The following is a 9,966-nucleotide window of genomic DNA, read 5'->3' as shown; positions in this document are numbered from 1 at the left end:
AAAAAAAAAAAAAAAAAAAAAAAAAAAAAAAAATCAGAAGGTGCTTGCACAGAAATTTTATGATGATGTAAATCAACCTATAACCTGATTATAAGGCTTATGCTCCTGTGAGGTTTGAGATATTAAGTGGATATCTTTTTTCTGTTCTTGTTTCAGGAATGGAACAAAGAGGCTGCAGCAAATGCCCAAAAGTGGGCAAACCAGTGCAATTACAGACACAGTAACCCAAGCGATCGAAAGACTAGTATGTAAATTAGGAAATATTTGTTGAATATATCAACAAGTAAAATAATAAGAAACCATATTATAATGTTGCATTAAGAAAAGTTTGTAAATAAATATTGCTTCTAATGCTACCTTTTTCAAGATAGAATATCTCTATATGTAGAGATAACTCGGAGAAGTACCATCTGTGCTTATGGTTTTATATAAATTTTACAAAAACTGTCTCAGGCAGTATCACATTTGTACCTCTCAATCAGCTCATGAGTAAAGCAGGTTACAGATCCTCTCTTTCCCAATTACAGAGATTAGAAAACCAACAGTCTGGAAGAAAATGATGATTGGTAATTATTGTCATATATAGGAAATCTGGAATTAGAATTTCTGGCTTCTAAATCAGTACCCTTTTTAGTGACAATATAGAGCCTATTTGTGTTTTGAAACCTACTTAATTTTGTTCTTATAAAATATTTTAAATTTTGTCAAACTGTTCCTGAATTTTACAAAAAAAAATTTAACATCAGCATTAGCTTTTACAATTTTCTTTTGAATTTTTGATGATAGTAAGCCATGTCTTTTATATTTTCTGGATGTTTACAATGCATACAATATTAGACTAAAAAAAATGACCTGCAAGACATAATCTATGCATCAATAAATATAAATACAACTAGATAAAATATCATATGGATGAACTATCAGATAAAATACTTACTGAATTATCAAAAATAACAGGTAAAGGCAAGCCAAATTTACAAGTGGTAAATAACTGGCTTGTTTTGAAAATAGGACTGCCATTGTTATCTATATTTTTTATATTAAAACTATAATAAATTTATGAAAGGGGGTAATTATGGTCACCAGAAGATTGAAAGAAATGGTCTTGAAAATCCCAATCTATTGTTAAAATCTTAGCTTCTTTCTTTCCCTCTTAAAGGTGCTATACAAAGGCAGTTTATACTCTCTTTAAGTAGCATGTAGACATTCCATGTTAAGCCATCCAAATATAAATATTAATTTCAGGGCTTGAAAAAGCATTGAAATATTTCTGGGCTGCAAGACACTTTTTTTCCTTATTTTTTGAGCAAAGTGTGGCCTGTGATGTTCTGATTTGCTAAGAGGAGGCCTGTAACCTGTGAAAATATTGTCTTTTATGGTGTCATTTTCTTCATGTTTAGGGCTCTTAAAGACTGAGCCTAAGACTTTTTAAAAAATTCACACAAAATAATAATTCTAACCACTTATTCAGATTCCTATACATGAAAATCTCTGGTGAATATGGACTAGAGCAGAAGAGGAATTACTAAGTTTAAGTCTGCCTTCAGCAAGCTCACATTACAAAGCTGAAAGCTCATAAGGCTCACCCATGTGAAGAATTCAGTGTGTAAATAAATGAATCCAGGGAGAGCAGATATTAAAGAAAAAAGGCTTCTCCATCTACTCAAAGTTTTGCATGTTGAGACCAACCTCAAGTATTGGGCAAATCTGGCTTCTATTCAGCTTATAGCTGTTAAGGATCTGAGGCACCCTCCTTGTATATTAGTTGATATTTATTAATGATGGGCATTGGGGACAGTATTTAAAAAACAGGGATTCTGCTGTGTGTGTGGTGGGGTCGGGGTGTGTGTGTATTTTGCCATTGCATGCTTTATTGCTTTCCTCATGAGTGGTCTGTTCCTTCTTAGGTCTAAAATGTGGTGAGAATCTCTACATGTCCAGTGCCCCCAATTCATGGTCACAAGCAATCCAAAGCTGGTTTGATGAATACAAGGATTTTGACTTTGGTGTAGGGCCAAAGACTCCCAATGCAGTGGTTGGGCATTATACACAGGTAAGGAGAAGAAATGAAAAACCACCTCCTTTATAAGTGCCCTAAAAACAGGATTCTTCAAATTTTGACTGATTCCAAGTTGAATTTGGGGAAAATTTCAAGTGAATATAGAATAGTCTGGCTTTTGGTGAGTATTTCAGCTGTGAGCTGTCATTTTTCAATAGTCTGCAGGATCATGGTAGGGAAACATAATCTTTGTCTAAGTCTCAAAAAGGAATGTACATGGAAATGTAATATTTTAAAAGTCTTTTAGTTTGATTCAATAATTTAACTAAATATAGCCATAAGGTATAGGCAAAATATGTCAGTAACATTCTTCTCCATTTTGTATTTCCTACTATTTGTTTTTTGGTATTTCCTTCTTCTCTAATATGCTCTCGTATGCTCACTTATGGGTTTATAGGTTGTTTGGTACTCTTCCTACCTCATTGGATGTGGAATTGCCCACTGTCCCAATCAAACAGTTCTCAAATACTACTATGTTTGCCAATATTGTCCTACGTAAGTATATATTTTAGAGTTTATTGTCAATAATGCTAAATACAATTTAATATTTAATATAAAAACAAACTAAAAAGCATATTTCAGTAAAGGTGAAGGAGACTAATCTTTAGAAATATTTTCTGAAGTTGAGACACATTCAACCTACTTCGCAGAAAGATAAAGTTTTCAGTTCCAGTTCCAAGTATTATTGAATAGGGAACTGTCTTTCCTCATGCCTAAAATAATTTGTCTCCTCTCTCAGTTGCCTTTTCCTATGCTCATGGTTACTTCATGAGTACAGGTAGTGTGTAGTTGTCTAAATATAATTTTATCAGTTCATGCTAAGTTTACACACGAGAAACTGAAAGCTTGACAATTAGTCCAGGGATAAAGTAAGGTGACAAACAAATGAGTAATGACCCATTTTAGTAATATCAGCCCTTTCTGCTCAAATGCTCTTACTCATGCTTATCAGAAAATTTCACATTATACATTAAGAAATGATTAAATCTTGGACTTCAAAGACTTTTCAAGAGATCCCCAATATGTTTCAAATAGCCAAGAAAAGATAATATCTTAAATTTTGCTTCTTGGAATTTACCACAAAACATTTCATGGAACCATCCGTTAAGATCATAATTTCTTAATTTTCTTGAGTTTCCTGAAGAAAGTCCACTTTTTTCTCAAGCAATATATTTCACTTATTCACACAAAAACAATCTGTGGATATATTGAAGATAAATTCACAACATATCTATTAGCTTTAATTTCCTTTTAATATTTGAAATTGTTCACCACTAGTGGGAGGGGCTTTCCCCAAACTCAGCTTTCTGCATGACTTATTTTAAGGCTGTAGATATCCCAGGTGATGTAGGATTCCAGTTTGAGAAATATGACCTGTAAGGTCATTTTTCAGCAAAGAATTATCATTGTTAATGCAGAAAATTGAAAGACCCTGGGAGACTGCTTCCAAATGCCTGGTCATGAGAGGAGAGCATCTTGAGTCTGCATCTGAGTGAGAGCTGGAAGTAGTAATGAGAGAAAGCAGGGAAAAGAGAACTTCCAGAACACTTTGATATTTATTTCACATTTTTTTAAGTGCTCACACTTCACATTTTTTTAAGTGCTCACACACGTACAGCTGTATTCTATGAAGGAAGGCTGAGATTCAGCTACGTTGACTTGGACTGTTAACCTACTTAGTGCAATCAAGACTTTGACTTTCTTGTATTTTCAGATGATCATTACCGATAGGAAAATAATCATAAATGAGGTACAGGCTTGTCACTGTAAGATGAACACACAGAGGAGATTAGTATTAATTAAATCCTTTTATCCCCTAATATTCCCATTCTTGGCAAACATAAACATCTCATACACACCATTTTTAGACATTCCCAAACCTTCCCAAGCACAATACTCTTTCACAAACATACAGCAAAAACCATGTGAAAATCACCACCCCACCTAAAAGCCAAAATTTATGCTGAAACTGTACTTACCCTTCTTCGTATTAAAGAAATTATGGTATTTTTTATTTTTAATTATAAGCTACATTTAACATTAAATGTTATTTTTCATATTGCAACCTTCTGTGCTTCAGGAACTTTTCTTACCTCTCTAGGGGATGTGTTTTAACCCTTGCCAGCACCTTGTGGTACATCATCTCAGCAATTTGACCAAGTCTGTTGGGAGATGAAGTGTGTTGCCATATTGAAATACGCTCTAAAAACTTTAGACTTTAATTATGCTATTTCAGTTTCTCAGGTTGCAAGACTATGGTCAGGAAAGTGAATGAATGTGTGAGTTATTCTCTTAATTTGCATTATTGTCTGAATATACTCTGAGAATATTATTTTAATTATTTGACATAATTAAAACATTTAATAAATACCCATGTATATTTGGTGACTGATACTAACCTTGGAACATAAACTAAACAGAAAATGAAAATATTTGACATTTTTTATTTCAAATTTCAGTGGTAATTGGGTTAACAGACTATATGTCCCTTATGAACAAGGAGCACCTTGTGCCAGTTGCCCAAATAACTGTGACGATGGACTATGCAGTAAGTTTGAAGTGATTAACTTGATAATAAAATAAAATGATCTGACATTTCTTCTAAAAATTGGGAACTCTGAAGACAACCAACTTAAGCAATGCTTTCATGCAAAGGACAAAAAAAAAAAAAAAAATCTATCTGGCTCTGTCACCCAGGCTGGAGTGCAGTTGTGCCATCTCAACTCACTGCAACCTCCGCTTGCAGGGATCAAGTGATTCTAATGCCTCAGCCTCCTGAGTAGGTGGGACTACAGGCACGTGCCAGCACACCTGGCTAATTTTGTACTTTTTGTAGAGACAGGATTTTGCCATGTTGGCCACACTGGTCTCGAACTTCTGGCCATCAAGCGATCTGCCCACCTTAGCCACCCAAAGTACTGGAATTACAGGTGTGAGCCATCACACCCAGACTTATGGAGTGTTTTTAAGTGAACATTTTACACTGTTCAGTATCTATGTATTATTTGCAATGTAAAATTTGACCTGTTATCATATGTAACCTGATTAAACATTTACCATCCATGTTATATATTGGCATATATGAAAATGTGTCTGTGAAAATGACATATTATAATTAAATATGAAGTTTCTTCTCATAAAAGTTTATATCATTATACAAAATACAGCACATATTAAAAAAGAAAAACAAATATACATCTAAGAGTATGAGACCATAGAATATGGCTCAATCCAGACAGGGACTCCAAATACTGCAATTTCTCATATGCTAATGAATTTATCATACTAACTTCCTCACATTTGCCATAGTGTAGTTAGAGGCATCAAGTTTAATATAATAATCACTTGCACTTCAGCTTGCCAATAATTTTGTATGCATTTTAAAGTCAAAATCAAATCTGTATGTAGTATTAACTCGCAGAAGCCTCAAAATATTTTAGCAAAAGGAGTAAAATAAATATATATCTCATACAATTTCATTTTATGCTTTTATAAATAAAAATACAAAGAGTTGATATGTTTGTTTAACTAGGATGTATTACTAAAATTATTACTGACAATATAGTCGATCCATTCGTTGAGATTTTTACCTTTCAAATGCATTCACCTGACTGAATCGTAACATTTTTTTCTGACTGAATTGTATAGCTATAATTCAGAATATTGACAATACCAAAGCTATAAATCAACTAAAGAAGGAAAATACAAATATTTCCAGCACTGCCAAATGCTGTTTTCTAAGAAGCTTGAAATTTATCTTATTAGTAATGATCAGCCAACTGAAAAATTTTAAACAGAAGAATGATAAGATCTGAACTGTGTTTTCTAAGGAGCTCCCGACAGTAGTAGGAAGAAGCAATTGGTTGAAAATCAGCTAGGAGACTGCTGGAAAAACACACCCTCAAAAACAAATGGGTATCTTTATTGCATTAGCGCAAAATGAATGAAAACATAGACATGTGAAAATAGGAAAAAAGTAGACTAGTCAGTTGTTGTTACCTGGTATTGTTGAATATTGATTACAAAAAAAAAAAAAAAAAATAGAAACAAGTTTCAGTTGATTCCTGGCTCCTGGCTTGAATTGTTTAATAGTTGGGAGTGCCATTTCTCTGAAACTGGGTGAACCAAGTGAAGAATTGTTGGGAAATAACAAAGAAATGTCAAGCTTGTAGACAGGATGATGAATTTAGTTTGAGATTTGTTGAGTTTGTGGCCACTGAAGGACATCCAAGTAGAAATGTAGAATAATCATAATGACATTCTCTCCACCTTTTACTTTATACATTTACATCTTCCTATAATAATTACTTAGACCTGAGAGAAAGACTGGTGGCATTAGAGTCTAGAATAACTGTGTTCAACGACTTTCTACAATGATGAAGATATTCAATATTCTCACTTTCCTATGAAGTAGCCCTTAGACACATGGCTACTGAGCATGTGATGTAACTGGTGTTGTTGAGGAAAGACCTGAAATTTTAATTTTATTTAATTTTGATTAATTTAAGTTTAAACAACCACATGACAAGTACCTACCATTTTGGATATTGCAGTTCCAGAGAAATCCATTTACATTAATTTTACTCTGCTCACATGTTGAGTAAGGAAAATATGTCAGTTCATCTTAGAAACGTTTCCAAAAGCTCGAATTTAAAAAGGAATCAGTGTGTTTACCTAAGAGACCTTGTGTGTCCCTCAAGATATAAAATGGCCATCTTAGTGTAATAATGCCAGTTTGTTTGCTCACTTCCCTACTCTCCGTTCATATAGAATGTATTGTATGTGTTGTTGTTATGGAAGAAAATGATAATGAAGTGACTGGTTTCTTTGTTTTTATTCCAGCCAATGGTTGCAAGTATGAAGATCTCTATAGTAACTGTGAAAATTTGAAGCTCACATATTCCTGTCAACATCCGTTTGTCAGGGACAGTTGCAAGGCCTCCTGCAATTGTTCAAACAGCATTTATTAAATTCGCATTACACACTGAGTAGGGTTATGTAGAGAGGAGTCAGATTATCTACTTAGATTTGGCATCTACTTAGATTTAGCATATACTAGCTGGGAAATTTTCGGCATGTTTGATACACATTTGATTCCAAATCTTTTTCTTCTGGATCTGCTTTTATGTTTACAAAATCTTTTCATACAAATGGTTTAAAAGTAACAAAATCTATAACAATAACTTTGGATTTTATATATAAACTTTGTGATTTAAATTTACTGAATTGAATTAGGGTGAAAATTTTGAAAGTGGTATTCTCACATGACTAAATTCAGTAAAACCCTGGATTGAAAGTGAGAATTATGTTCCTAGAACAAAATGTACAAAAGGAACAATATAATTTTCACACGAGTGCTTGGCTGTAGTTGCCTTTCCTAGCTCCACTCTAAGGCTAAGCATCTTCAAAGACGTATTCCCATATGCTGTCTTAATTCCTTTCACTCATTCACCCTTCTTTACAATCATCTGACTGGCATCCTCACAACTGAGTTGAAGCTGTTCCTCCTAAAACAGCTCTGACTTTTATTTTGCCAAAATCAATATAATCCTTCGTTTTTTTATCTGCATAAATTTTACAGTAGAATATGATCATACCTTCATTTTTAAACCTCTCTTCTCTTTGATAAACCTTCCTTTAAAAAGAATCCAAGATAATATAGGTAAATACCCTCCACTCAAGGAGGTAGCACTCAGTCCTCTACCTTGTGAGTCTTCACTAAAATTAGTGACTCACTTCCAAAGAGTGGAATATGGAAAGGGAAACATAGTAACTTTACAGGGGAGAAAAATGACAAATGCCTTCTTCACCAAGTGATCAACATTAACGTCACCAGTGATAAGTCATGTGGATTTGTTCTATGCAACCTTTCTAAAAATTCGTAATCCCAATCTAATTATGAGCTAAAACATACAGCAAACTCAAGCTGAAGGACATTCTACAAAATATCCCTGGGGTATTTTAGAGTATTCCTCAAAACTGTAAAAATCATGGAAAATAAGAAAATCCTGAGAAACAATCACAGACCGCATGAGACTAAGGAGACATGGGAGCCAAATGCAATGTGCTTTCTTGGATCAGATCCTGGAAAAGAAAAAGATCAGTAATGAAAAAACTGATGAAGTCTGAATAGAATCTGGAGTATTTTTAACAGTAGTGTTGATTTCTTAATCTTGATAAATATAGCAGGGTAATGTAAGATGATAACATTAGAGAAACTGAAACTGGGTGAGGGCTATCTGGGAATTCTCTGTACTATCTTACCAAATTTTCGGTAAGTCTAAGAAAACAATGCAAAATAAAAAGTATTTTGAAAATAAATACAAGAATTTTTTTCTTGACTCTATGACACATCATAGCTTTTCTTCAGTTTATCTAGTTATTCTTTCCTAGACTTTTACTCTTAACCTTCAGTTCCATTATCCCAGTGCTGTATGTTTGATTTTGTCCTTTCAGGTAATATCAATGATTAGGTTGTCATATCAGATGGACATGTTTACTCAGTATCAAACTTCAGTAAAAATTTCAAGGATCTAAGTAGTCACGAGGCAAAGGAAAACAGGAAGGTGCAGGACCACCAAGGCAGCTCCTAGATGATATTTTTGGCTGCATCTCTTAATCTCTTAAGCAATAAATTTCCTAATTAGTCTCCATTCAAAACCTTTCAATAGGCTTCAGAAGTAATTAGTATAATATTTGTGATCTTAAACTGATCTGCAAGAAGCTGAATAATCTTTTTTATATTTGCCTCTCCAATCTCACTTCATTCTACCCTCCCTCATTTCCTCTGCTCCAGTAGGATGAGCCCATTAAATTACCTCAAATTCCTCAAGATCATTTTCACCTTATGGTGTTTGTGTTTGCTATTGCTTTGTTTGGAAGAGTGATCACTGTATTATTTGCTAGAATTGCTACTTCACATTAAACATCATTTCATCAACAGATTATTTTGAGCATATACTCTAGAGAAACTCCCACTATTTTCTCTCAGAGCTCCCTATATTTTTTCTCCTTTTTTTTTTCAAAGCCAAAAGCTATATTTGTGATATTCTTTTCTCCTTGTTGTTCTTTTTTATTATACTTTAAGCTCTAGGGTACATGTGCACAATGTGCAGGCTTGTTACATATGTATACGTGTGGCATGTTTGTGTGCTACACCCATTAACTCGTCATTTACATTAAGTGTATCTCCTAATGCTATCCCTCCCCTCTCCTCCCACCCCACAACAGGTCCCAGTGTGTGATGCTCCTTTTCCTGGGTCCAAGTGTTCTCATTGTTCAATTCCCATCTGTGAGTGAGAACATGTGGTGTTTCTTTTTTTGTCCTTGTGGTAGTTTGCTGAGAATGATGATTTCCACCTTCATCCATGTGCCTACAAAGGACATGAACTCATCCTTTTTTATGGCTGCACAGTATTCCATGGAGTATATGTGCCACATTTTCTTAATCCAGTCTATCATTGATGGACATTTGGGTTGGTTCCAAGTCTTTGCTACTGTGAATAGTGCTGCAATAAACATATGTGTGCATGTGTCCTTATAGCAGCATTATTTATAATCTTTTGGGTATATACCCAGTAATGGGATGGCTGGGTCAAATGATATTTCTAGTTCTAGATCCTTGAGGAATCGCCACACAGTCTTCCACAATGGTTGAACTAGTTTACAGTCCCACCAACAGTGTAAAAGTGTTTCTATTTCTTCACATCCTCTCCAGCACCTGTTGTTTCCTGACTTTTTAATGATCGCCATTCTAACTGGCGTGAGAGGGTATCTCATTGTGGTTTTGATTTGCATTTCTCTGATGGCCAGTGATGATGAGCACTTTTTCATGTGTCTGTTGGCTGCATAAATGTCTTCTTTTGAGAAGTGTCTGTTCATATCCTTTGCCCACTTTTTGATGGGGT

At 34.2% G+C, this 9,966-nt stretch overlaps 1 protein-coding gene across 1 annotated transcript in view; it reads left to right on the top strand.

Moving 5' to 3' along the window:
• The window catches only part of CRISP3 (cysteine rich secretory protein 3), a 17,699-nt gene extending 9,323 nt beyond the window's left edge, over window positions 1-8,376 (top strand). Inside the window, exons 4-8 of the mRNA XM_017881105.1 lie at window positions 157-244; window positions 1,908-2,053; window positions 2,457-2,554; window positions 4,519-4,607; window positions 6,902-8,376. Of these exons, the coding sequence (XP_017736594.1) occupies window positions 157-244; window positions 1,908-2,053; window positions 2,457-2,554; window positions 4,519-4,607; window positions 6,902-7,029 (549 nt within the window). The 3' untranslated portion in view covers window positions 7,030-8,376. The remainder of the gene's footprint in view (window positions 1-156; window positions 245-1,907; window positions 2,054-2,456; window positions 2,555-4,518; window positions 4,608-6,901) is intronic.
• The last annotated feature ends 1,590 nt before the right edge of the window (window positions 8,377-9,966 follow it).

The sequence above is a fragment of the Rhinopithecus bieti genome, unplaced genomic scaffold (assembly GCF_001698545.2).
Source record: "Rhinopithecus bieti isolate Rb0 unplaced genomic scaffold, ASM169854v2 scaffold_12605, whole genome shotgun sequence".
Classification (NCBI taxonomy): domain Eukaryota; kingdom Metazoa; phylum Chordata; class Mammalia; order Primates; family Cercopithecidae; genus Rhinopithecus; species Rhinopithecus bieti.
Note: the sequence above shows the minus strand (reverse complement) of the source record. Positions and strands in the feature narration are given on the sequence as shown.